The following is a 26,149-nucleotide window of genomic DNA, read 5'->3' on the forward strand; positions in this document are numbered from 1 at the left end:
TGGCTGGTGTAGCTCAGTGGATTGAGCGGGGGCCTGCAAACCGCGCCATCTCGGTTCGATTCCCGATCAGGGCACATGCCTGGGTTGCAGGCCAGTTCCCAGCAGGGGACTCACGAGAGGCAACCATACATTGATGTTTCTCTCCTTCTCTCCCTCTCTTCCTCTCTAAAGATAAATAAATAAAATCTTTAAAAAAAATCTTTGAAATCCCATCGGGAGTGCCATTGGTCCTCTGAGCCTCCCCAGAATGAATAATAACAGCTCTCAGTCTCAGNCGGTTTGATTCCCAATCAGGGCACATGCCTGGGTTGCAGGCCAGTTCCCAGCAGGGGACTCACGAGAGGCAACCATACATTGATGTTTCTCTCCTTCTCTCCCTCTCTTCCTCTCTAAAGATAAATAAATAAAATCTTTAAAAAAAATCTTTGAAATCCCATCGGGAGTGCCATTGGTCCTCTGAGCCTCCCCAGAATGAATAATAACAGCTCTCAGTCTCAGGGGGCAAGCTCAGAGGGCAACACTTGAAAGGCCTCATTTGGGGGCAGTTGTGCCTTAACACCTGTCTGTGTAGGGTTGGATCAATAAGGAAGTAAGAGGAAGGGGCCACTTCCCAAGAATGGAGCCCTTCAGTTGGTAGCCTTTCTAGGTAGCCTAAGGGGTAAAGGCAGAGCAAAATGAACAGACTGAAGACTTTGAAAGACACACACACACCTACCAGCTGTTAATCAAACAGCAGCTTTTAACCAAGCAGCAGCGTTTACTGAGCTCCAAGTGGGGCAAGCCTGGCATGGCCAGTGCAGCAGGCTGCCCTCAAGGGCCAGTGTGTGGCGTGATAGGAGATGCAAAGGTGCACACTTCGGAGCTGCCCTTGGGCGCTCACTGCAGTGGCTCAGGTGGGAGCAAATGCCAAGGTTCTTTGGAGACCAGAACCAGTCACTGAGGCCGTTTGGCCTCTCCTCCAGGCCCAACTGGGTCAGTCCCCAGGCCCTGAGGCAGCACCTGCATCCTGGGCCTGTGGAGCACTGCCGCCCTCACTTCTCTGTGGGAGAAAGATGACCAGCAACACAATCAGGATGATGAGCAGAACAACGCCCACCGCCAACCCCATGTAGATACGCCATCGGATGTTCTCCCAGCGCTTCTTCTGGGCCAGGGTCTTGGTTGTCTTGCTGAAAGCTGAGCTCTGTGGATGCCCCCAGACACAGGATGGGAGTTAGTGGTTCCACAGAGCCCCAGAGCCAGCTCCTCCCAACCCCACCCCAGCAGGATGTAGTCTCCTCCTGCATCCTTTCCATCTGCATGTTCTCCTTCCCCACACACCCTGCCCTCGGATCCTCCCAGCCTGACTCCTGGTCTCAGACACTAGTGTGGCCCTTAATTTGCAACCCTGTGGGTTCACCCCTAGTTAACAATGTCAGTCCTCAATCTTTGGGAAGCTCCACAACTTCAAACCAAGGCCTGTCTATTGCATATCTAGGCTAGGGGTGCCTCAAGAAACCCATAGGCCCACACTGGCCCTCAGATCCCCCAGCAAGGGCCTGGAGACCCTGAGCACAGCCTAACAGCTCCCTCTGACAGCTCCTAGCCTCCCCACCTCCCTGCTCCCCCAGGCCTCACACCATGTCCAGGAGTTGGTCTGAACGCTGCTCCAGCTCCGCCAGTTTCCCATCACGCTCCAGGACCTTGTCAAAGTTCTTGAGCATGATTTCCTTCACCTCGTCCGCCTGCTGCTGGCACCGCTCCAACTCTTTCCCTGCCTGGGTACCAAGCCCAAGGTCAGAGCTGAATGAAACCCCAACCTGGCCCTCATCTGGTCCTGAGACCTAGAGGTCTCCTTGCTCCCAATGTGTGTGGGGGCATGCACACATGTGTGTAATGTATGGTAGAGAAAACAGCTCTTTCGTGTAAGAATACTATATGTATGGAGTCAAGGGCCAGCCTCCTAAGTGTGTACGGCTCACCTCGGTCTCACAGGCCCCTCTTCTTGCCCATCAAGGCAGGCCCTAGGTCAGCCTTGGTTTCCAGCATCTCAGCTTCCTCTAAGGTGCCCCCAGGATAGGACCTTCCCAGGACCCCACCCTCCCACGAAGGAAACACTTTGCTCACCTGCTCTAGGATGACCTCTAACGAGAGCACACCTGCCCTATGTCTTCCCCTAGCAAAGAGGAGGAACCTAGCTACTTGGCTAGAGACCAAAAAGAAAAATCTACCCCACTGAGCTAGAACGATAATTTCGGACCATCACACATGGCCTCTGCCTCACACATAAGGCCTCTGCCTTATCCACAGACACCAGCTGAGATCAGATCTCCCTCCTGGGGCCTCTGACTGGTCAAGCCAGTTCTGCCTTCTAGCTTGACCAGTTGACTCCCTTTCTGCCTGGAATCTCAGCCTTCCCGGCCACTGACCTCCAGCCTTCCAGCTAGCCAGGGTCTTCACTGGGGCCTGACTCACACACATGAGATCAAGTCCTGGATCCCCCAGCCTAGGCAGCGGCTCTAACTGACAAAAGTACCCAGCTTGTTTTAAAGGACTAAGAAGGGAGGTGCAGGGTCCAAGCTTCGGGGCACTGAGAGGACAGGGAGAGGAAAAAACCCTGAGTCACAAGAGAGGAACTGGGCTTTGGACACATGCCACTGAGGGAGACCTGGGGCAGGAGGCCCTGGGGAGAGCAAAAGGTCCAGGAGCAGGTCGAGGCACAGGTCAGGGAAATGAACACAAGAGGATTAACAAACCACATCAATTCCCTCCTCCCAGTCTAGACCCCTCACAGCCCATCCCTCTTCTCATCTCCTCCCCACAGATCATTGGCCAAGCTCCCTTTCCTGCCAAAACATATTGCCCATTGTCTGCTGCAGACACTTTGGCACTAGACTGAATTCCACTTAAAACCACAGAAAAGGAAGGGATACAGGGGTCACAGAGGACCACCGCCTACTCAGGCAAGAATCTTCATTCAGGATCCTTGAAGGTGCCTTGCACACAAGCCCTAGGCACTCCAGTTCGTGATTCCTACCTTCCCACTGGGCTACAAGCTCCCATAGGGAAGCCAGGGCCCAGTGCCCTTCCGCTGTCCACCTGGAATCAGGGCCCCAGGGGCCAGCACAGTGCTGGACTCAGTGAGTGTGTCAGTTGCAGTATAGCCTATCTAAAAGCAACTTATTCTCAAGAGCTGTTACTCCAGTGTGTTTATCTAGCCCAGCAGGCATTTCAAGGGGTAGCATCTGAAACCTAAGCAGGTCAATATTTGTTCACGAGCTAGAAAAGCAATATTTGTCTCAAAAGGAGACAGCAAACCATGGCAGATGGGTGTGCTCACAGGCCAGGAGACGTAGAAACTGAGGAACAAGGCCCTGGCTGGTGTAGCTCAGTGGATTGAGCACGGGCCTGCGAACCACACGACCGTGGTTCGATTCCCAGTCAGGGCACATGTCTGGGTTGCAGGCCAGTTCCCGGCAGGGGACACACCAGAGGCAACCATACATTGATATTTCTCTCCCTCTCTCCTTCCCTTCCCCTCTAAGATAAAATAAATAAAAATTAAAAAAAAAAGAAAGAAACTGAGGAACAAGGAGGGGTAACAAAGACAGCGGGAAAGCTGCACTCATTTCTACCTGCTCCTCAGTCAACATTCATCAACACTATTATGATGACTAGATTATTCAACAAGGTCCTATTATTTGGAGCTTCTCACTTTATTTTTAAGATTTTATTTATTTTTAGAGAGAGGGGAAGAGAGGGAAAGACACATTGATGTATGAGAGAAACATCAAATCGTTGCCTCTCGCATGCCCCAACAGAGGACCTGGCCTACAACCCAGGCACATGATCTGACCGGGAATCAAACCAGCAACCTTTTGGTTTGCAGGCCGGCACTCAATCCACTGAGCCACACCAGCCAGGGCAGAGCCTCTCACTTACAAACAGTCCAAGGCATTCCACACATTCAAATCATCCAAGGCAAAAACTTGGAAATGGACAAAGATTTAAAAATGAAAATCACTATGAGAGATCACTGGGATGCTGGATATTATTTTTTCTACTCTGAAAGCTACAGCTGTTGTTATTTTATTCTCCAACGTGGGGTGACATCGGGTCACATTCTCTAGGAGAGCTGGCCATGCCTCCCACTGCAATCTGCAGCCTCCTCCCCCCACTGGATGCCAGGCCCATCTGGACTCAAGGTAGGTCCAGGCCTACAAGAACACATCCACTCCAGGAACCACAGAGGACTCAGGCTCAAGTTTCTGGCCCTCCTCGGCCCCACTCAACTAAAGAACCACAGGATGTGGAAGGAAGTATTGACCAGAGTCAAGGCCAAGCGGCCTGCTGCCACACTGAATTCAGACTAGTGCCTGGTACACAGGCACTAGTGGAAAGCCATGTGGAAAATATTTTCTGAATGAATTGTACCTGTTCTTAGGAAGACACCTAAAAGCTGAGGAGAGAGGCATGTTTGACACAATTAGAGAAGAGTGAGGAGTTACATTGGGAGATACAAAGAGTGAGTGTTGGAGCTGCCTGCAGGCGGGTGTTTCCCGAGAACCTCCACAGACGGGGTGGGGTGAGCCCTTGAAGGCTGGGGTGGAGCTGGGGCATCCCAGGCATGGAGAGAAGAGACACACTCGGGACAGCGAAGGGCCAGGCAGAAGAAGGCAAAGGTAGAGGGGCAGGGCGGCCCAGAGAAAGCAGTAGAAGTCAAGAAGAGGAAGTTCACTTGGAGGGAGGGATAGAACAAGATAGGTTCTTGTTCTAGGCTGGCATAGGTTTCTGAGCCAAGGGCGACACTGTAGACGTGTATCAGATAATTTCTCTGTTGGTGGCAGATTGGCATGGATGGAAGTGAGAAAACTTAGAGCAGAGAGGCCAGCCAGAAGGGGCGAGAAGTGCCATCGGCAAGGGTGTGAAATGTCCACCAGGCGGGGGGGAACATAGAGTGTAGAAAGGATGGGTAGGGGAGAGAGGCACTGCCAAGCCCTGCCAGGGGCCTGAAGGACTTGAGGTGGTGAGCCAGGCGGGGAGGGGAGCACCAGTATGCTGCCAGACAGAGGGTGGTACGTACACATGAAATGTTTGTGACAGTGACCCTCTATACAGAATTCCCCTCCTTCAATGTCCAAATGCCCCCTCAGGTTTCTCCAGGCCAAATGTTCTTAGTTCCTCTAAAAACAAAGCTCTCAAAATCTCCCCGTCCTAACTCTCTTGTCTCCATTCTAAGTTAGTGCCTAAGAAACCCTATTATAACCGTCATCACAGTGGTCAGGTGGGCCTGCGCAGCGACCAGATGTATCAACTCCTTCCTCACCTGAGCTCAGAGACTAGGATGAGGGCTCTGCATGGCAGCCCTGCGTCCCTTCAACTCTTGCCTCTGCCGCTCACCAGCAGAGTGACGGAAGACCGCAGACGTGACCTTTCTGACCTTCCACTTCCTCATCTATAAAATGGTGCCAATGTCTACCATAATGTTAGCTAAGACATGTGACATATAATAAAATGCGTAGCACAATTCCTGACACACACTAGATGCTCAATAAATAGTAGTCCAACTTTCCCTAGCTTTATTTTTCTTATTTTTATTTGCTTTTAGAGGGGAAAGGAGGGAGAAAGAGAGGGACAGAAACATCGATAGGTCGCCTCTCGCACACCCCCAAATGGGGACCTGGCCTGCAACCCATGTGGCACCTGACTGGGAATTGAACCAGTGACCTTTTGGTTTGCAGGCCTGAGCTCATTTTATTGAGCCACACCAGGGCCAGTTTTGTTTTTTTTTTAAACAGATCCCAAGAACTGCACAATACTTGTGCTCAAAAAAACCTTTTAGGCCCTGGCTGGCGTAGCTCAGTGGATTGAGCACAGGCCTGTCAACCAGAGGATCGCGGTTCAATTCCCAGTCAGGGTACATGCCTGGGTTGCAGGCCAATTCCCTGCAGGCCAACTCCCAGCAGGGGACACACGAAAGGCAACCATACATTGATGTTTCTCTCCCTCTCTCCTTCCCTTCTAAAGATAAATAAATAAATAAATAAACTCTTTTTAAAAAAAAAAAAAAACCTTTTAGCCCTGGCTGGTTTAGCTCAGTGGACTGAGCACGGGCCTATGAAGCAAAGGGTCGCCAGTTTGATTCCCAGTCAGGGCACATGCCTGGGTTGCAGGCCAGGTCCACAGAGGACACATGAGAGGCAACCACACATTGATGTTTCTCTCCCACTCTTTCTCCTTCCCTTCCCCTCTTTCTAAAAATAAATAAAATATTTTTAAAAATAAAATAGAATACAAATTTTAAAAAACAAACCTTTTAGATGTTTTTACAAAATATACAGCCAAGCAAGCTCCTTCTTATGGTAAACTTGTGCCCTTAATTTTTTCTAACCTACATACAGAACTTTACATGGGCCTTTGAGAACCTGCATCTAGTTTCTTTCCATCAGGCACTACAGCACAGGGGACAAACACAAGGCCCATGGGCCCAATCCAGCCCTCCACCTTGTTTCTACCCGGCGGCAGCACCAAGCTCTCGCTTAACTGGTACGGAGTAGTTACCTTTACACAGTCCTAAAATTACATTCAGCCCTTTGAAGGCAAGCGTGAGGCCGATGTGGCCCCTGGTGAAAATGAGTTTGACACCCCTGCTCTACAGGCTGTTGAGAAGGTGTTATGTCTTGATGGTAATAACAGCCACCATTCAGTGGTCACCACTCTGAGCTAAGCAGTGTTGCTACCTTTCTGTTACCTTTATCTCATTTAATAATCCTCAAAACAACCCAATGAAGACATTACTATTATCTCAGTTTTATAAGAAACTGAGGCTCAGAGGGGGTAAATAGTTCACTCAGAGTCACAGAGCAAGTGAGTAGAAGTCCTGGGAGTTGAACCAACATAGATTCTGAGGATCACATTCTTTTTTTTCTTTTTCAATGATTGCATTCTTTTTTTTAACCCTCACCCAAGGATATGTTTATTGATTTTAGAGAGAGAGGAAGGACAAGAGAGAAACATTGATGTGAGAAAGAAACATGGATTGGCTGCCTCTCTCACCAGCCCCAACTGAAGATCAGACCCACAACCTAGGTACGAGCCCTGACCAGGGATCGAACCCACAGCCTTTTGGTGTATGGATGACACTCCAACCAATTAAGGTACCTGGCCAGGGCAAAGATCACATTCTTTAGCACAATTCTTGTGCTAAACTGAATGTAGGCAAAGAGAGGCCAAATGCTTTAGCTGTCTGGGTCCAGGCCTTTTTTTTTAAATATTTTATTTATTTATCTTTAGAGAGGAAGGGAAAGAGAGAAGGAGAGAAATATCAATGTATGGTTGCCTCTCGTGAGTCCCCTGCTGGGAACTGGCCTGCAACCCAGGCATGAGCCCTGACTGGGAATCGAACCGCGAACGTGTGGTTCGCAGCCCCGTGCTCAATCCACTGAGCTGCACCAGCCAGGGCAAGACCCTCCAGGCCTTTTGATGCTGTCAACCCACCTTGTTGCATGTGAAGGAGGCCAAAACCCAAATTCTTTGGGAAGCACATGAGAGAGGACTATCTACAAGATGAATGAATTCACATCATTACCCATTCTATTTCCATCTTTCCCATCAGGGTTCCTACTCTATCCCTGATACCCTTCCATCACCATGTCTGGTACAAAGGAAAAACAAGAAATATTTGATTAAGTTGGAGAAGAGGAAAAGAGAAGAGAAAGGAAGAAGGATCAGGTAGGGGAGGGGGATGGGAAGAAGGAAGGGAAAGGGCTGGAATGAAAGAACATAGCAATGGGGACAGGAAATGGGACAGGGAGAGAGATCAACGTACCCTTCCCAATCTCTGATCTGCTATTTGCCTCAACCTGTGAGTACTCAAGTGTCCCACTTTCCCCCAATAAATTATCGTACCCTCAGCCTTCATTTCAGGAGCTTCTTCACCCGAACTGCTAAGGGCCAGCTGGAAGCCCACCTCTATCCCTGCCTGATCCCTTGCCCTGCATGATGGGAAGTGGGTTCTGGACTCTGTCCCATCCTCAGAGCCACCCTCAGTTTCCTGGCATGGCCTTAGAGCTCAGCACTACCTTCCTGCCCAGCTTCCTCTTCCTGCCTCCAGAGCCCTGGCGATGAGGCCATCCAGGCATGGCGACCCATAGCCGGGCCCTTCCATCACACCTCTGCCAGCTTTTCTGCAGCAGAACCTTAAAGCTCCGAGCCTGCCTCCTGTTGGGCCCATCTTCCCACGGGGAGGGGAGGAGAGCAACTGGCACCACCTGTTCCTGACACCTTTGCCTTGGAGCTGGCAAAAGAGGGCAGAGGCCAGAATCTGCAGCAGGAGTGGTGGATGACTCATCTCAAGAATGTGTCCCTAGATAGGGGTTAGGAGGGAGTCAGGCCTAGGTCACACTCTGATAACTTCAGCAGAACTTTAGTTGTAAACATCTCTCTCTTTCCCTTCCAATAGCCTGCCACATGCTGGCTCCATCCCCAACCACCTCATCTGCTCAGGTTTCCCACTCCCTGGGCCAGGCCTGACTTCTCACAGACCCAGAAAGGGCTGGAGGTCATCAGTTGCCTACGACTTCTCAGGAGCGGGTTCTGAGTGCCGGGCAGGTAGGTCTCTGCTGTTCTATCTCCTGTAAGCTCATATGGACCCAGCAAGGTGGGTGTTACTGACCCCACTTCACAGATGAGGAGAAGGAGGCCCAGGAGGGTTACGTGACTTGCCCAGGATCACACAGCAGGTAAGTGGCCATCACCAGAACTTCAGTCTGACTCTGAGGCCAATGTTTGCAACCACTAGGCTCAGGGAAGTGCAAGCAAAGTATCACTGGCTCCATGCGGGACAGGGGCAGCCTGATAGGGCTCACTCCACTTTCTCTCCCCATCTGGGAGGGCAGTGGAGGCTCCGGCCCCAGCCCTGCCCCTGGAGTGGTACCTTGCCTGTGGACCTGCGGTCCTGGGAGCGCCCGCCCTTGGACTCCTCTGTCGCACACACTTTGCTCACCCTGTGCCCCTCTCCCCGCCCGCCCCACCCGGCCCGGGCCCTCACCATTGCTGCAGTCGCTGCCCGGCTGCTCCAGCACCTCAGCGGGCAAAGAGGCTCCCACACCCGAGCCGAGAGGAAGCAGAGGGGCGGGAAAGGGCGGGGGAACAGTGGGGTGCGCCCCGCCTTCCCCAGCAGCGGATACTAAGTCCAAAATCGAAAGCAGTCTGCTACGCTGACCAGGATCCTTGGGGTGCCTCCTCCACCCAGCTCCAGACGACTCCCCAACCCCTTACCCTGCTGGGGCTGAGCCTGAGCAGCCTGACACCAGGTCTACTCGCTGGCTACAGCTCGGGGCCCAATCTACGAAATGGACACGGTGCGGGAGGGGGGCGGGCCTCAGCCAGGTCTCTCTGGCGCTGCATCCAAGGTCAGATAGATTGGGCTTACTCGGGCCGGATTCATTCACTCAACAAGCAACTGTGTGAGCACCACTGTCAGGCACGGCTGGGCGCTGGAGACACCTGAGACAGGTGGGGGTCTTTGCCACCCTGGGAAGTGCATCTCACCCTTAACCAAAAACAGATCCCTCCAAAGTTTTGAAACTAAAAAAAAGTTTATTCACAATAAACATTATGAATGTATTACCTGCCACGGAATTGTATGTCTTTAAATGGTCAAAGGAATGTTATGTGACTTTTGCCTCAATTAAAAAACAGACCCGTCGTGGGAAAGTGCCAGCTCTAGCTTTTCTGTCTTTCCCGGGAGGGCAAGTGCAGCCCTGCCTTGATCTGATCCTGCGCTTCAGTGAGAAGACAGGTGAGGCTGTTGTGCTCACTGCCCCCCATGGCCCTCCCCATGTGAATCTTCCCATCCTCATCCTCCCCTCATTGCTGCAGGGAGGTCAACAGTCACCTGTTCACCCCACCCTGTGCCACCCCCAACGTGGCCCCTCTTGGCCTTCCCTTCCCCATCTTCTTCTCCTCAGGCGCATTACTGTTGACTTTCCCAAAGGCCCCCCTTTTTTGTTTCTGTAACTCATTTCCTGAGCCTAGGCAGCCCAGCTCCCTGACTTCTACTACCTCTGTAACTTTCTAAATAAATTTTCTCCTATAATTTGAATAAAATATGTGGCCCCTCCCGAGGAAGGCGGTTGAGGTCTTCCCTCTCTGGGGCTGACCCACTATGAGCACAAACCCAACCCCCATCCTGGAGAGTCTGGGTTCTGAGGAAGAGGTTTCACCCCAGTTCCTTGGCCCTGGGGTCCAGCAGTGGACGGAGGAGACAGAGGATGACCATCGTCGCGGCAAAGCCTGCCCAAGAGTCTGTTCTGTGCTTTCCTCCTCCTCCCCCGTTTTTGGTGCAGTACTAGTCCCAGCTCCTGTCTCCCAACGCTGCCCATCCCACAGTCCTTCCCCGAAGAGTTTGTTTTTAACTCTGGAAAACCTATGAGGGAAACAGGGACAGAGATAGCAAGAAGCCTTCCCCAAACTAAGGCAGACTGCACACTGGAAAGAGTGACAATGGCAGTGCAACCTGGGGGCAGAGGGCACAAAGGCAGAGTCCCTTTGTCCACGCAGAGGGGAAGGAGAGCCAGGGAGCCTGTCCTGTGATGCTGACTGTGCTCAGCCACAGGACACGCGGGAGGGATGCTCGCCCCCTGAGAACAGCTGAGACCCAGCGGCCCTGCTCAGTCCCAGAAGGGCAGGAGCAGGCAAAAGACAAATAGAATTGGCAGAACCACAGAAGGAAAAGCAGTCCAGTTCCCCTGACTCCGACTCTAGGCTACAACAGGGCCATGGAAGAGAAATGGCAATGATGGGAGAGGCAGGAGGCCCTTAACCAGATTCCTGGATGTACAGCGCAGGTAGGATTCATGTCTCACTTAACATTTCCATCAGAAACATAATGAAGTGAAATGGTAAGACCCAAGGGGGACACTCAGGAGTCTTGCATACCATCTGAAAATGCTGTGAAGGTTTTGCATATTCCATGTGCCAAGGCTCCCAGAAAATGTTCTCGAGACCTGTGATCTTGAATGGAGCAAAGGGAATAAAGAAAAAAGGGAAGCTCCATCTTTCTTCTCCAAAACTACACTTTCCCAGCCTCCAACAACTTGGGACACAAACAGGAGAATCTCAGCCAGAGGGTGTCCTCAGGGAGAAAAGGGCCAAAGACCAAACGCAAAGACCTCACAAATGTTCACAAATGTAGGGATACTGAAGGGTCTTTATTGCCCACCAGCCACCATCAGTGTCCCAGCCACATGCTGGGCTCTCTGGGTCTCTCCAACCAACTCTGAGGACACACGAAATGCAGCCACACTCCAGCTCTCTCCTTGCGGGTGACCAAGGTCCTTCCTGGGGCAGACAGTGTGGCAGAGGGACCTCAGAGTGAGGGGACAGAGGACTGAGCAGCACTCCCTGTGGAGTTTGATGGGAAACAGGGCCCCTCTGGATGCCCACCATGGAGGAATGCCAGGAAGAGGAGGGCAAGGTGGGAGGGGCTCCCTAAGTCACTTAGGGGATGACACCAGAGACAAAGAGCGCAATTAAGAGGATGATGATAAAAGCAACCACACAGATGAGGACGATCATCTTCACGTTCTTCCACCAGAACTTCCGAGCCACCTTCTGCGAGGTTGTCTTGAAGTGCTCGGACTGTAGGGAATAAGGGAGAGTGACTCAGCGCCTCCTCCCACTGGAACAAAAGGACAAACCCAGACCCACATGCCATACAGCTAAATATTTAAGTGATAAGTTGAGGTAACAGACTATTAAAAAGAAAGTGTCCTGTCCCCCTCCCTTGACAAATACAGTACTTTCATAACCATCTGCTGGGCCAAGCCCCCTGCAGGCCCCCTCCCTGCCCCCTTCTCTTTTCACCCCACACTGTCACGCACAGTGTAGGAACCTTTACACGTGCTCACACCTGGGGCTATGCCACTGGCAGCACAATCCACCCCTTGGGAGGGACAGGGACCATGACTCCTTGGCCCATGGGGACTGCAGAAGTTGGAGAAGGGGCCAGGGGAATATGGTGGTTGGAAGTGAGGGAAAATGCTTTCTCTCCAAACTGGAGGCACAGAATCTAAGTTTCACTGGGCCATCTCCCCAGGTTATGCTGTGGAAAGAAGCTCTAAGTCCCAGGGAGAGAAAGGAGCTATGCCCATGACTACACTAAGGACTCATAGAGCCGCAGCCAGTGTCTCCCTATGGACAAGGACCTTCAGGCTCCAGACTTCGTTGAACTTTAGGGTTACTTCCTCCCTGAGCACCTGGCTTTGGCCCCTGGCTGGAGACAGAGAAGAATGAGGTCTAGCGAGGTATGTGGGGCACACTATCCTAGCCTTCAGCTAGCAGAGGTCACCATCAAAGAATTTCACTGCTCTTCCCAGCTTTTTTAAAAAGATGACTTGGCAAGCCTTTACCAGTTTTTCACCCCCTGCCTCATAACTCCTGGAGAAGGTCAAAGGCCCTAAGAGGATTTTCCAAAGCCAATATTTTGCCCAGGGGAGGCCAGGTTTGAACAACTGTCAGAGGCATCCTTCAAAAGGAAAGTCAATTTCATAGGAGAAATGCCTGGATTCACTACTTTGTTTCAGAAAACTACTCTGACCCCTCCGTGGGTCAGCCCCAGCCACCAACCCCAGTCACTGGGCCCATTCCCCGGACGAGGACCGATTGGTGGAGTAGAACAGCATCAGAAGCCGGGCTCGGCTTACACCGATTCCCAAAACAGGTAAAAAGGCAGACTTCCCTCCTGTTCGTTTTGCCCCCAATACCACCAACCCCCTCTAAGATCTTCCCTCCCTCTCTTTTCTCTTGCCCCCAGTGGGCTCCCCATCTCACTGTGGCTTCCAGATCCTCTGTCTTGTTGCGAAGATGGTCTAAGTTTTCTCCTCGGGCCAGGATCCGCTCCACATTCTGGGTCATAATATTCTTGACTCCCTCCACCTCACTCTGCAAGTTCCGCACTCGATCATTTCCTCCACCTCCACTGGCATCCTCCTGGGCAGCAACACAGGGGTTAATTAAGCCAAGCCGTAGAGGAACTGACACTCAGCATTAGAAGCCAGAGGAGGGGAAGGTCTAAGACGGACTTTAGCATTTTGTAAAGCCTGAACTCTTTACAAAGAGAATAAAAAAATAATGCATTTTTAAGCCCATGATGCTAGACTAAATCAAACTTCTTTTCAGGCTCTCAGGGCCTCTAACAATAAAGAGAAGCACAACAGTGAATCCCTCTCACTTCTTCCTTGCTCCTTAAAGAGGGTTAGAGAAGACATGTGGAGTTGGCGTCTCACAATGCAGAACCCCCCCCCCCCCCCACTATTTACCAATTCCCAGATCCCACTGAGCCCTCATCAAAAATGCCTGTGCTGGCCAGCGAACACCCTCACCTGGCCCAGTCCTCCCCTCAGGCAGCTGGAGAGCTGCTCCGGCCCCGGCCTCCTGGGCAGCCTAATTGCTGTGACCCAGAGCACCGGCTGGGCCACCAGGCTCCAACTCCAAGTCCCTCACAAGGCCCCAAGACAGAGCCGTTGGGCCACAAACTTCTGCTTCCCCACCACCACCGCCACCGCCACCGCCACTGCCACTCAGCACCATGTGCAGGAACCAAGCCATCACCAGTTAAGCAGATATTAAATAAAAACAGCAGCCTGGGCATTGGGGGAAATGGAGGGCAAGTACTCCCTGCTTAATACTTCATTCTCAGGCTTCACGATAAGGTTTTTGAACAAGGAGGGAAAAACATTATTAAGCTCCTCCCTTCTCTGGATCTCCAGACACAACGGCAGGGAGTGGGTGCAAAATACATTATTACAGATAACCAACTCCTGGTTCTTTTACAAACCCTTAGTTCTTGCTCATGTTTATAGACAGGGGGCCAGTTCCTTGCACTCTGAGAAACAAATTCTTTGGGTTTCTCTATAGGGATAAAGCGAAAGGTGGAGAGGAGGGCTGGAATCCGCACTGGGAACAGCAGAGGCGCTCCCCAGGAATGTCACAACACCAGGCTTGGGGCAGAAGGGGGGGTGCGCAAAGTGGAGGAGGAGATGAAGGCCCTTCAGGCAACTCCTTGCCTGGATTCCGGATTCCCCACCCCCACCGAAGCCCAGTTCCAGGCCCGCACCGAGGCCCAGGGAGGAAGGGAGGGAGTAGAGAAGGATCAGGAACACCAGTTTGGACAGCTCAGAGCTACTTGCAGCCAGTTGTCAGAGAGGTCACAGTCAGCACTGGCCCGGCCCTCTAACTTGCCACCTACTCCCCTTTCCTGATCCCCAGCCCCTTCTGGCTTGTCTTAAAATCAGCCCCTTCCTAGTTCCCAGCGCGCTCACCATGTCTCAGCAGCTCGGGCCTGTCAGCAGCAGAACTCGCTTAGTTTGTTTCCTCCCGGCCGCCCTGGGTTCACTTCCTGCTTTCTCCAACTTTCAGCCCGCCCCCTCCCACTTCGCATTCCGAGTAGTTCCAGCCACACCTCACGCAGGTTCCCCCAGGTAGGCGGCAGCTCCACTGCCCTCCCAGTCTCCTCCCAAACCAAGGCTTAGGCTTAAAGCAACAGGGCTCCCCAGCACCCAAAGTCTACTCCATTGCCAGGAATCAGAAAAGAAAGAGGAAGCAGCCCTCCCAGGTTTCCTGAGACTAGACCCCTGATATAGAAAAAGCAGCCAGCTTCTTTTTTTATGTTCGAGTGTCTGACCCCAATTTTTTGAGACTTCAGTCATCTGTAAGCACCCTGCCAGACCCAGTTCACATGGAAGCAGTGAGCAGATAGGAACATTTCTTGCTGGACAAGCCCTTGGTTCCATGTCTGTGTATGAGCAGAAAGCACTAATTCCCCAAAGTCTGGAATGCTGTGGTCCTGGATGCAGGTGTCAGAAAGCTGTGGGTTACTCATGGCATGACCCTGAATGAACCTCTTCGCCTCTCTGGGTTTTGCAGGTGCTAAGGCTGACCTCAGAGGGTGGGGTGAGCAGTAAAAGAAGAGCACCTGCAGTGTGCCCAGCACAGTGCCTGCAGCGAAGGACTGTCCACTGTGTGCATCAGGAGATGATGGTGAGCCAACCTCTCCCTTTCTCCCAGAGTTCCAAAGTCTTGCATTTCCCTTCAGGGACCACCATCACTGGGGTTGGTGAGCCAGGTCAGAAAAGGTGAGAGAACTGCCCTGGGGATCAGAGAGGGGGTCCAGGGAGAAGGATTTCTCCACCAGCCTGGCTCTAGGTTACAGAAAATCCACCCTTCCTGGATGGCATTTATTAAGACAGCAGAACAAGAACAGAGACATGCAGAAGGAGAGAAACATTTCTGTCCCATCCGAGAAGAAGTAACAGTTCCCAGGGGAAATGTCAGCTACTCTAACAAATACTTTAAGGGGTCTAATGTTGGACTTCTGTAGCATCTTGAGACACTTTATTCTAATTTATAATGAAATCTTATCCCCAATTAGATAAGATTATTACATTTTGCAGACCTGAATTTTGATGAACAATACCAGCCTGCTTTCATAGAGAATATGGCTGCCCCCGTCCTTGCCATTAGTAGAAAGGCTGCAGTGTGGCCGAGTGGAGGTGGGTCCAAAATCCTGATTCACATGCACTTGCACTGTCTGGTACGGAGGCCACTGGCCACAGGTGGTTGTGCAGCATTTGAGATGCGGCCAGTCTGAATTGAGGTGTGATGTGAGAGTAAACTACACACTGGATTTCAAAGACTTATGTGAAAAAGAATATAAATATTCCACTAGTAATTTTGTATAATGATGACATGTCGATTAATGTTTTGGATATATTGACTTAAATTTTTTAATTGATAAAATTAATTTCTTTCTTTTTAAAGATTTTTAGAGAGGGGAAAGGAGGGAGAAAGTGAGGGAGAGAAACACCAATGTGTGTTTGCCTCTCAAGTGTCCCCCACTGGAGACATGGCCCGCAACACAGGCATGTGCCCTGACTGGGAATTGAACCAACGACCCTTTGGTTTGCAGTCCTGTGCTCAATTCACTGAGCTACATTAGCCAGGGCTGATAAACTTAATTTCATCCGTTTTTATTCTCTTTTAATAAGGCTAATGAAAAATTTAAATTATAAATGTGGCTCAAATTATATTTCTTTTGACACGCTGATCTATACCTTAATATTTGTGTGACCCTGGACAAACTTCTGTAATGTCTCTAGGACTCAGTTACCTAATTTTCTGTGCCTGGCATTTAGAAGCCCCTCAGGAAATGGTGGCTACGGTGATTACTATTATTAAGAGTTCTAGATACTAAGATGGGTGGTAGGTAGGGGGACAAGAGGGGTACCAAGAAACAAAAGGCTAGAGTAGGATTTCTGAGGGGAGTGAGAAGCAGTGGAGGAGGGTCCCCAGGACAGAAATCAGGGTTACGCCCTGGCTGGTGTAGCTCAGTGGATTGAGCGCAGGCCTGGGAACCAAACAACCACGGTTCTATTCCCACTCAGGATACATGCCTGGGTTGCAGGCCAATTCCCGGCAGGGGACACACAGTTGATATTTCTCCCCCTCTCACCTTTCCTTCCCCTCTAAAGATAAATTAATTTAAAAAATCTTTAAAAAAAAGAAATCAGGGTTACAATAGTTGAGGTGTTACTGCTAAGCCACTACCAGCTTAGGACATACATTGGTGTCCTGAGGGAGTTGACACTCGGCCTGGACCCCACATCCATCAGGGAGGTTCCAAAGTGGACACAGCTGGGCCTGTGACCCATTCACCCTCACCTCCACCATGCACAGTGCCTATAGGTTTGGCCTCGCTGTGCAAATATTACAGTGCTACCCTTTGTCATGACAAATACCACTTTGCTACTATCCTTACAAGGTGAGATCTTTCGGAAGGCACCCAATAATATACTATGAGCAGAAATGGTAATATGTGCAGGGCACAAGAAGAGAAACAAAATTCATTGATTCTCTTACAGTCAAGGAAAGCTCTGTGCCAGGAGAAATGTACTGTCGGTAACTTCCAGGAAAAGATCCTGAAGGGTCATAGAGCTCTCACCGCTGACAAGGCCTCTTTGGCCTCCAAACCCCTCTTTGTTACACTACTGGCCCCCCATCTGTGTCATCATCACCCCCATCTCTCGCAATGTGCTCTCATCCTTTCTGACAGCGCTCTTAGAACCTGAAGGAGCTGCCCTTGGCCATCATCCTCTTTTCTGGCTCCACACTCTCCTAGAGAAACAGTTCTCTATGAGGTTGATTTTGCCTGCCAGGGGACATTTGACACTGTCTAAAGACGCATGGTTGTCACACCTGAGGTGTTGGCGGGACAAGCGTGCTACTGGCTTCTGGTGGGTAGAAGCTAAGAATGCTGACCTTCCAGTGTGGGAAAGGACATCCCTCCCAATACACAACAAAGAATTATTCAGACCAAAATGTCAATAATGCCAATGTAACAGAACCAATGGGTTCTGTTGCTCTGGGTTCTGTTGCCAGCTGCCAATGAGATCTGTGACTCCCAGTGGCAGTCTTGTGAAAAGGAAAGGAACTATTCAAAAGTTATATAGGTTTAGCCCTAGCTGGTATAGCTCAGTGGATTGAGCACAGGCCTGTGAAGCAAAGGATCGCGGTTCGATTCCCAGTCAGGGCACATGCCTGGGTTGCAGGCCAGTTCCCAGTGGGGGACACATGAGAGGAAACCACACATAGATATTTCTCTCCTTCTCTCCTTCCCCTCCCCTCTCTCTAAAATTAAATAAATAAAATAATTTTTAAAAGTTATAGATGTTTAGAAAAATGTCAGAATTCTGCTGTTAAATATTACTCCCTTTAGAAACAAACAAACAAACAAAAAAACCCATGGGAACAATTGTAATTGAACGACAGTTTTAAAAAAAGAAACAAAAACCATGCACAAGCTCACAGTCCTGTCCTCTCTTGCCAGACCAGGCCAGTCAGAGGTATGGTCTCTCAGGAAAAGAAATAGAAGTCTGTAGCTTAGCTGGGCAGATTCCCGTCTATATCCCAGCTTCCTCTCATCATCCATGCTTGGCTACCTAGGCTCCTGCTTACATCCCAAACCACATCTTCATCATAGGCCAAGGGGGATCCTTCTGCATCCTTTCAAACTGCAAAGGAAGAAGCCTGTGAAACAACTCTGGTTAATTGCCTACTTCTGGTCACTATCTGTTTTACCGGGGAGTCCCTAATGTTTATAGGAAGAGCCCATAAATAACTTGGGGTAACTGCCCCAACTTTAATTAACTGCCTCCTGTCACATATCTGTTTAACAAGAGGAACAAATGGAGTTTGGGCCAACATAAGGCTTTGGGCTAACAGACGCCCACACATACCTAAGTTTGGGTAGTCATGTCCCTTCCCCTGGCACCACCTTCACCCGTCAGTCAATGTGTAACTTCTTCACCCCCACCCTGCCAACTATCTAAGTCCTCAGAACAGAGAACCTGGGGCTCTTGCCACCCTAGCATTTGCCACCCTAGCACATGCCAGCCCTGCCCTTGCCAACCTTTCTCTTGCCATTCTCTTCCATTAGAACATGTCACCAATAAACCCTACTTGCACACCAATGGACCAAGTTTCTCCCGTAACAATACCTTTATGATTTCAACAGCCATTTATGGACAAGCCCCAATCTGTATTTCCAGCCCTGACCCCTCTCAATTGCCATTGCTGCCTCTCCGATGCCCTGCAAATGGACAGTCCATAGACACCTCTAAGAGCCAAACTGGCCCCTTTATTTTTTCTCAATATTTCTCCTCCTGGGTAGTAAGTGCTCCCATTCGACCAGTGTCCCAAGCTAGGAATCCCTGAGCCATCCATCCTACACCTGCAATGGGATATCATCAAGTCTAGACGCCTTCTCGGTTATGTCTCCCATATCAACACCCTCCTTTCCACACCAGCTTCTGCTTCCTGGGCAATGCCAACATTATCTCTTTAAACAATCCATCCACCTCCAGACTGACGTTTATTTGAAAAAAATTTTTAAATCTTCACCTGAAGATATGTTTATTAATTTCAGAAAGAGAGGAAGGGAGAGTGAGCAAGAGCGGAGAAACATCGATGTGAGAGAGGAATGTCAATTGGTCGCCTCCTGCACATTGCCTGAACAGGGATCAGAACTGCAGCCTTCGGGTATACAGGCTGATCCTGCAACCAACTGAGCCACTAGGCCGAGGCCAAACTGACCTTTCTTTTCCCATCCATTGCACGTGTTATTTTCATGTTATTTGAAAATAACGTGTTATTTTCAAATTTGAAAATTCTCTACCCTGCCTCCAGGGTAAAGCCAAATTCCCTAGCTTGACATTTTCAGATTGTTATCAACATGCTTTTCCAAGCTTATCCCCTAAAACTCAGCTCCCAGCCCCTAGTCATACCAAATTACACACCCTTCCCCAAGTACACCATTCCCCTTTGTGTCTTTGCTCAAGTGAGCCTTTCTCATGATGAGTAAATATCCTGGTTCCTTCATCACTGCCCATGGAAAGTTGATTCATATTTAAGACATTGCTTCCATGAAGCCTTCCAGATTTCCCCACTGACGTTAACTTCTTCTTTCTGACCTCCATTACTTTACCTTTTATAGAAAATATGCTATGTTTTGCTATGAACTGCATACACATTTGACTCCTTCGAGACTCTAAATTCTGGGAAGGCAGGCAGGGGCTGAGTCTTTACTTTGGTGCCCCTTGTAGAAAATAACATATGCCCTGTACATAGTAGTGTGGACGGAAAGGGGCCACAAGGGGCTGATAGGCTCAAGGGAGGCCTGCATGGCAGCCTTACAAACTCAGAGACCTGAAGTAACCACACAGGATAGTCTGAAAATAAAACTTATTCCCTAGGCCAATATCTGCCATGACAAAAGTCAATCTTTACCTTAACTGAGCCTGTGTATTGTCTTTTGCATCCACCATAATTGTTGACTGTCAACTATTCTGGACCCACCCATATAAAAGAAATATGAGCCTGTAATTTTACTTTTTATCCAATCCCGAATGCCCCCCGACTTCGCTTTGTCCTGCTTCCCTAATCTATCACCAATGGATTTCATGTAGCCCCTCTCTTTTGATTGTAATGTATAAAATAAGGTACAAAACTGCCATTTTCCAGAGCATTTTATCAGTCCATTGAGGTTTTGCTTCCCAGCGATTCTCGTCGGCTTGGCTCAAATCAACTCATAAAAATTCTTCCAGGTTTGGGTGTTTCTTACATTGACAACAGGCACTTACTAAATGTTTGGGGTATTGAACTGAGAGATCTGAAAGAGAGCTTCTTTCTCCACAGTGCAGACAGAAAGATAATTTTTAATATATATTTTTATACACTTTACATTCAATATTATTCTGTATTAGTTTCATATGTATAGCATAGTGGTTAGAAAATCATGTCCTTCACAGAGTGGTGCCCCTGGTGTTTCAAGTACCCACCTGGCCCCACACATAGGGGTATTATTGACTCTATTCCCTATGCTGTAACTTACACCTCTGTGACTGCTGTAACTACCAACTGTGCTTTTTAATCCCTTTACCTCACCCACCCCAAACCCCTCTTTCCCCAATCTGTTCCCCAATCTGAGTCTATTTCTATCTTGTTTGTTTGTTTTTTATTTTGTTCTTTGTATTCCACATATAAGTGAGATCATATGGTATTTGTCTTTTTTTGCTTTTTATTTGTTTTTTAAATATATTTTATTGATTATACCATTACAGTTGTTCTATTCCCCCCTTCATTCCCCTCCACCCGCACACTCCCTCCCCCACCATTCTCCCCCCTTAGTTTATAACCACGTGTCTCAAGTTCTTTAGATTCTGTATTTCCCCCACTATTCTTGCCCTCCCCCCTATATATTTTCTACCTACCCTCTATGCTATTTTCTGTGCCTTCTCCCCCCTTCTCCTCCTCCCACCCCACTGTTGCTAACCCTCCATGTGTTCTTCATTTCTATGGTTCCACTCCTGATCTAGCTGTCCTCTTGGTTTGCTTTTGTTTTAGGTGTGGTTGTTAATAACTGTGAGTTTGCTGTCCTTTCACTGTTCATATTTTTCATCTTCTTTTTCTTATATAAGTCCCTTTAGCATTTCATATAATAAGGGCTTGGTGATGATGAACTCCTTGAACTTGACCTTATCTGAGAAGCACTTTATCTGTCCTTCCATTCTAAATGAAAGTTTTGCTGGATAAAGCAATCTTGGCTGTAGGTCTTTGGATTTCATGACTTGGAATACTTCTTTCCAGCCCCTTCTTGCCTGTAAGGTCTCTTTTGAGAAATCCGCTGACAGTCTGATGGGTACTCCTTTGTAGGTGACTGTCCCCTTATCCCTTGATGCTTCTAGGATTCTCTCCTTCATTTTAGTCTTGGCTAATGTAATTATGATGTGCCTTGGTGTGTTCCTTCTTGGGTCCAACTTCTTTGGGACTCTCTGAGCTTCCTGGATTTCCTGGAAGTCTATTTCCTTTGCCAGACTGGGGAAGTTCTCCTTTATTATTTGTTCAAATACGTTTTCCACTCGTGCCTGTTTCTTTCCCCCTTCTGGTACCCCTATAATCCAGATGTTGGAACATTTAAAGATGTCCTGGAGGTTCCTAAGCCTCTCCTCATTTTGTTGAATTCTCGTTTCTTCATTCCTTTCTGGTCAGATGTTTTGTTCTTCCTTCTGGTCCATTCCATTGATTTGAGTCCCAGTTTCCTTTCCATCACTAATGGTTTCCTGGACATCTCCCTTCATTTCAATTAGTTTAGCCTTCATATGTTCCTCTAATTTGTGACTATAATCAACCAATTCTGTGAGCATCCTGATAAACAGTGTCTTGAATTGTGCTTCTGAGAGGCTGGCAATCTGTTGGTCGCTTAGAGTTACCAGCTCTGGGACTTTGAGTTCTTCTTGCGCCATCTTTTGGGCTGTTTGTGCCTGTTCCGTAGCAGGATCGGAGCCCTAAGGTGTTCACTAGAGCAGGGCAACTAAGTCACTGGGTTGTGACGCTGTATGTGGGGGGGGGGGTCAAAGAGGGACTATGGCGTTCTGTCTGCCGCCTGCCACTGCGGCCTCCACCGGTGCCGCAGCCACCACCATCACCGGGCCCACGTGTTTTGTCCCACTGCACTCGAGTATGCCACCGCCGTCAGCCCTCCACCACTGGGTTCGCCCCCTGGGGCCTGCTCGGTCCGTCTCACTGTGCGTGAATGTACGACCGCAGTCAGTCTGCCCCACACCCCCGGCTGGTTCCGGGCTGCCTGCTCGCTTAGGTCAGGGGATCTGTCCTGCCCGACCCTGCTCCGCTGCTGGCTCCATCCCTCTTACCATCCCCGTTGAACGGTTCGTAGTTGTCGGACTTCCGTATAATTCCATTTTCTGGTCTTTGGGTGTGTCTTTGTTCTCCAAACCTTTGTTGTATTCAAACTTGGCTGTGGGAGAAGGCACAGTGTTTCCACCTATGCCTCCATCTTGGCGGAAGTTCCGGTATTTGTCATTTTCTGTCTGACATATTTCACTTAATGTAATACTCATTAGGTCCATCCATACTGTCACAAAAGGTAAAATTTCATTCTTTTTTATGGCTGAGTAGTATTCCAGTATGTATATGTACCATAGGGTTTTTTTTTCTTTTTCAGAAACAGCATTTTTTTAAAAAATTGTACAGGGTCCAGCACAAATAATGCCCTTTTCTTCATACAAAATCTTATATTACAAAATCATAAGAATGTAATTCTGTAACATAGCAATATCACACTCAAGCACACCATATAATATTTTAGGTGAAATGTTCAAATTGCTGTCTAGTTCATGTGAGACATTCACGTACCCTACCACCCACACTCAAGCAAGCATTACTTCTGCTAGACACCATATATATTTTTATCACCATTGAGTCGTCTTATAACTACCCCCCATGATCACCACACTGTTGTTCACATCTGAGTCCTTTTTCCTTTCTGTTCTCCACCCCTAACTCTCCCCGACCTTAGCTGTCATCCTGCTCTCTCTGAGTCTGTCTCTATTTGCTTTGTACCGCAGCTTTTTAATCTTTTTTTGAGGGGCAGGGGGGCTTCTCAAAGTTTTGTTTATTTGAGTACTTTGTAGCCATCATCATGTTTGATTCTGAGAGGCAAGCAAGGAGGAGAAAATTCTTGGACTTGTTTTAGAGTCTGAGACACTGAGGCTGAAGCACGCTCCTGGAACATCAAGGTCACGGCTAATAGAGAAGAGAGCTCTGAATCTGCACGAGACCCTGTCTCAGGCAACAGCAGGTCCAAACTCCTGCCCCACACCACCATGCAGAGAGGCGGGTCTCAGCCAGTACCCTTCCTAGTCCCCTGGAGAGCCCACCACCCCAACAGGGAACAGGGGCTTCCTGTGCACGTGCACACTGCCACGTGCACTCTCCAAGCACACAGGTCCAGGACAGGCAGCCTGGACAGAGCCATGTGGCTTTCTCAGAACACAGCACAGCCATACAGAAGCCCTACACGGGGCTCAGGTCCAAGCAGAGATACCTCTTGCAGCCTTGCCCATCACATCACAGTGGAGGGTTCCTGGGTAAGCCAGGCAGGTAGCCATGGCCAGTGTGGCAGCCTCACCATTTGGCATTCACTGCTGTAATGCTCATGCAGTCCTGGGTCAGGCAGATGCCACAGATCTGGAGTAGGGCTATGCCTGCAATGACACAGGCCACAACGATCAGGTTGTCTGGTGGTCACTTAATCTGGCCCACTTAACCTTTAGTGTGAATAGAGCCCTGCTGATCCGGCTCCAGTTTGAGCCGGACATCGTAACAACACTGGATGATGAAAACATCTTTCATAGGGTCCCTCATGAAGTAGGAAAAGGGCACCCCCCATGGGTGGGGCTCCTGGCTGGGGTTCAGGTCAGTGCAGTTGAAATAGATATTGAGGTTCCAGTCATCAGGCCCTTGGGCTCCCCAGCAAGACCAATATTACTGAGCAAAGTCAATGAAGTTCTGGAGGTCAGTGTCATCCTGCTAGGCCTTGATATTGTTGTTGATGGAAAGGTTGAGTTGTTCTTGTATCTAGTCCTTGAAGATGAAGGCCAGGATCCCTGTCACCAACCCCCAGGAAGAACATGAGGCTAAGAAACACTTGAAACACTGAGAAACACTGAGAAACACTGAGGCTAAGAAACACTGAGAAACACTTGAGCAGGAAGTTGTTTTCCTGGCAAGCCCAGTGGGGCCAGCAATACCCAGCACTGACATGACACCTCCAGCCACCACGAACTGCCTCACCAGGGTCAAGGCCTCCCACATCTGTCAGCACTGAGATGTTGGAGAGAATGCCCTTCTCACGCCATGCCCAGAGGCTGATGGCCAGGAATAGGGCTCCCAGCACCCAGAAGACAATGTTGGACCCAGACAGGGAGTATTTCCTGCAGCAGCCAACATCGGGTTCCTAGAAGTGCTGGCTCCTGGAAGTACTGGTCCTTGCTGGGCACCATGAGCAGCAGCCTGCAGGCTTGGTAACTGTAGCTGAGGGTCCAGATCCACCCCTCCATCAGCTGCCTGGCACATGCAACTTCATGGCCAAGCTCGACTTATCTATTGATGGATACTTGGGTTGCTTCCATATCTTGGCTATTATAAAAAATGCTGCAGTGAAAATAGGGATATACATATCTTTTCTAATTGGTGTTTCAGGTTTCTTCGGGTATTTTCTCAGAAGTAGAATCACTGGGTCATAAAGCAATTCCACTTTTAATTTCTTGAGGAACATCCACACTATTTTCCACAGTGGTTGAACCAAGACAAATATACTCTTTATTAGCAGAAACCCATAAAGAAATTTCTTTCCTAAATTTTGGACTACTTTGTGAATAAATTAGTGCTAAATGCCATGGATCTTTGTATGTTGGTCTTAAAAGGATAAACTGAAGATCAACCTCTTGAACAAAAAAAAATTAAGATCATGGAATGAAAGGTGTTCATTTATTAGCTGTATTTTTCTTACTTAGAATGCTCTCAGTTCATCGAAGACTATTAAGAACTTTTCATCTATTTATTTAAATAATTTTTTTCTTAATTTTTGATTTTAGGGAGAAGGAAAGGGAGGGAGAAGGGGAGAGAGAGAAACATTGATATGAAAAAGAAGTATCAGTTGGCCACCTCCCGAATGTGCCCAGCAGGGGACCGAACCTGAACCTGCAACCCAGGCATATGCCTTGACTGGGAACCAAACAGGTGACCCCTTGGTTTGCAGGATGACACTCTAACCAACTGAGCCACATTGCAAGAGCTATTAAGAACTTTTTAAAGGACTATTAGAAACTTTTGATTTCCTTCTCTCTTTTCAAAATTGTACTCATCATTCAAAGCTCACCTCAGTTTTTTGAAAAAAAACTATTGATTTCTCCAGTCTTACCTCATTCCTTTGTCAGTGCTCCCATAGCACTTTGAACTTTATTTAATACTTATGATTTTCTGTATTCTACTGTTATTCTATTATTTCTATATTCTTTTAAAAAAATTCTTTAGGTTTATGATGTTAGCTTTTTTAATTTTTTTTTATTTTTTAAAGATTTTATTTATTCATCTTTAGAGAGGAAGGGAAGGAGAGAAGGAGAGAAATCTCAATGTATGGCTGCCTCTCGTGAGCCCCCTGCTGGGAACTGGCCTGCAACCCAGGCATGTGTCCTGACTGGGAAATGAACCGCGATTGTGTGATTCGCAGGTCCATGCTCGATCCACTGAGCTACGCCAGCCAGGGCTTATTTCTATATTCTTTTATCATTGTTTCCTCACCCTGAAACTCTGATAGGACAGAGGCCACAACTTAATTTGTCCAGTTCTTGGAACATAGATCACAAATGCTGAACTAAATGGAATCATCTAATTTTGAGTGGTCCTAGTAGAGCTAGCCCAAACTTCCCAACCCACTCTGAGTTCCTTTGGACAGAGGTTTGACAGTTGATTAAGAGATCCATCACCTAGCCCTGGCTGGTGTAGCTCAGTGGATTCAGCACCAGCCTGTGAACCAAATACCTGGTCACTGGTTCAATACCCAGTCAGGGCACATGCATGGGTTGCAGGCCAGGTTCCCAGTAGGGGGTGCACAAGAGGCAACAACACATTGATGTTTCTCTCCCTCTTTTTCTCCTTCCCTTCCCCTCTCTCTAAATAAATAAATACAATCTTTAGAAAGAGAAAGAGATCCATCACCTAAATGGATCTGTGGCTTCCAGAGATTTGTCCC

General features: G+C 48.8%; 2 protein-coding genes and 1 pseudogene across 3 annotated transcripts; all 3 read right to left on the reverse strand.

Moving 5' to 3' along the window:
* Positions 1 to 441: 441 nt before the first annotated feature.
* VAMP5 (vesicle associated membrane protein 5) lies at positions 442 to 9,281 on the reverse strand. 2 transcript variants are annotated; one of them, XM_037039344.1, is made up of 3 exons: positions 9,029 to 9,281; positions 1,620 to 1,757; positions 442 to 1,183 (listed from the first exon to the last, which is right to left on the reverse strand). In XM_037039344.1, exons 1-3 carry the CDS (start codon positions 9,029 to 9,031, stop codon positions 974 to 976), a joined length of 351 nt encoding a protein of 116 aa, XP_036895239.1. In that variant the 5' UTR covers positions 9,032 to 9,281; the 3' UTR covers positions 442 to 973. The 2 variants fall into 2 exon arrangements, with proteins under 2 accessions (XP_036895239.1, XP_036895241.1); XM_037039346.1 differs by lacking the exon at positions 9,029 to 9,281 and adding an exon at positions 8,061 to 8,812.
* A 1,892-nt stretch (positions 9,282 to 11,173) lies between these two features.
* VAMP8 (vesicle associated membrane protein 8) lies at positions 11,174 to 14,413 on the reverse strand. The gene is made up of 3 exons (XM_037039347.1): positions 14,304 to 14,413; positions 12,814 to 12,972; positions 11,174 to 11,622 (listed from the first exon to the last, which is right to left on the reverse strand). Exons 1-3 carry the CDS (start codon positions 14,304 to 14,306, stop codon positions 11,482 to 11,484), a joined length of 303 nt encoding a protein of 100 aa, XP_036895242.1. The 5' UTR covers positions 14,307 to 14,413; the 3' UTR covers positions 11,174 to 11,481.
* Positions 14,414 to 23,520: 9,107 nt separating this feature from the next.
* On the reverse strand, positions 23,521 to 25,323 carry LOC118982602 (tetraspanin-17-like; annotated as a pseudogene).
* Positions 25,324 to 26,149: the final 826 nt, after the last annotated feature.

This window comes from Sturnira hondurensis, unplaced genomic scaffold (genome assembly GCF_014824575.4).
Source record: "Sturnira hondurensis isolate 20B ecotype Veracruz unplaced genomic scaffold, ASM1482457v3 Scaffold0002039, whole genome shotgun sequence".
Taxonomy (NCBI): domain Eukaryota; kingdom Metazoa; phylum Chordata; class Mammalia; order Chiroptera; family Phyllostomidae; genus Sturnira; species Sturnira hondurensis.

Bases quoted from the DNA above. Each gene is read 5' to 3' on its own strand.
- VAMP5 (XM_037039346.1), bottom strand. From the start codon at position 8,120: ATGCCTGGATGGCCTCATCGCCAGGGCTCTGGAGGCAGGAAGAGGAAG. The intron at 1,758-8,060 runs GTAGTGCTGAGC...CTTGGTACCCAG, and splicing joins AGAGGAAGCTGGGCAGGAAG to GCAGGGAAAGAGTTGGAGCG. The intron at 1,184-1,619 runs GTGTGAGGCCTG...GGGCATCCACAG, and splicing joins CAGACCAACTCCTGGACATG to AGCTCAGCTTTCAGCAAGAC.
- VAMP8 (XM_037039347.1), bottom strand. The intron at 11,623-12,813 runs GTGAGATGGGGA...TATTCCCTACAG, and splicing joins CAGAGGATCTGGAAGCCACA to TCCGAGCACTTCAAGACAAC.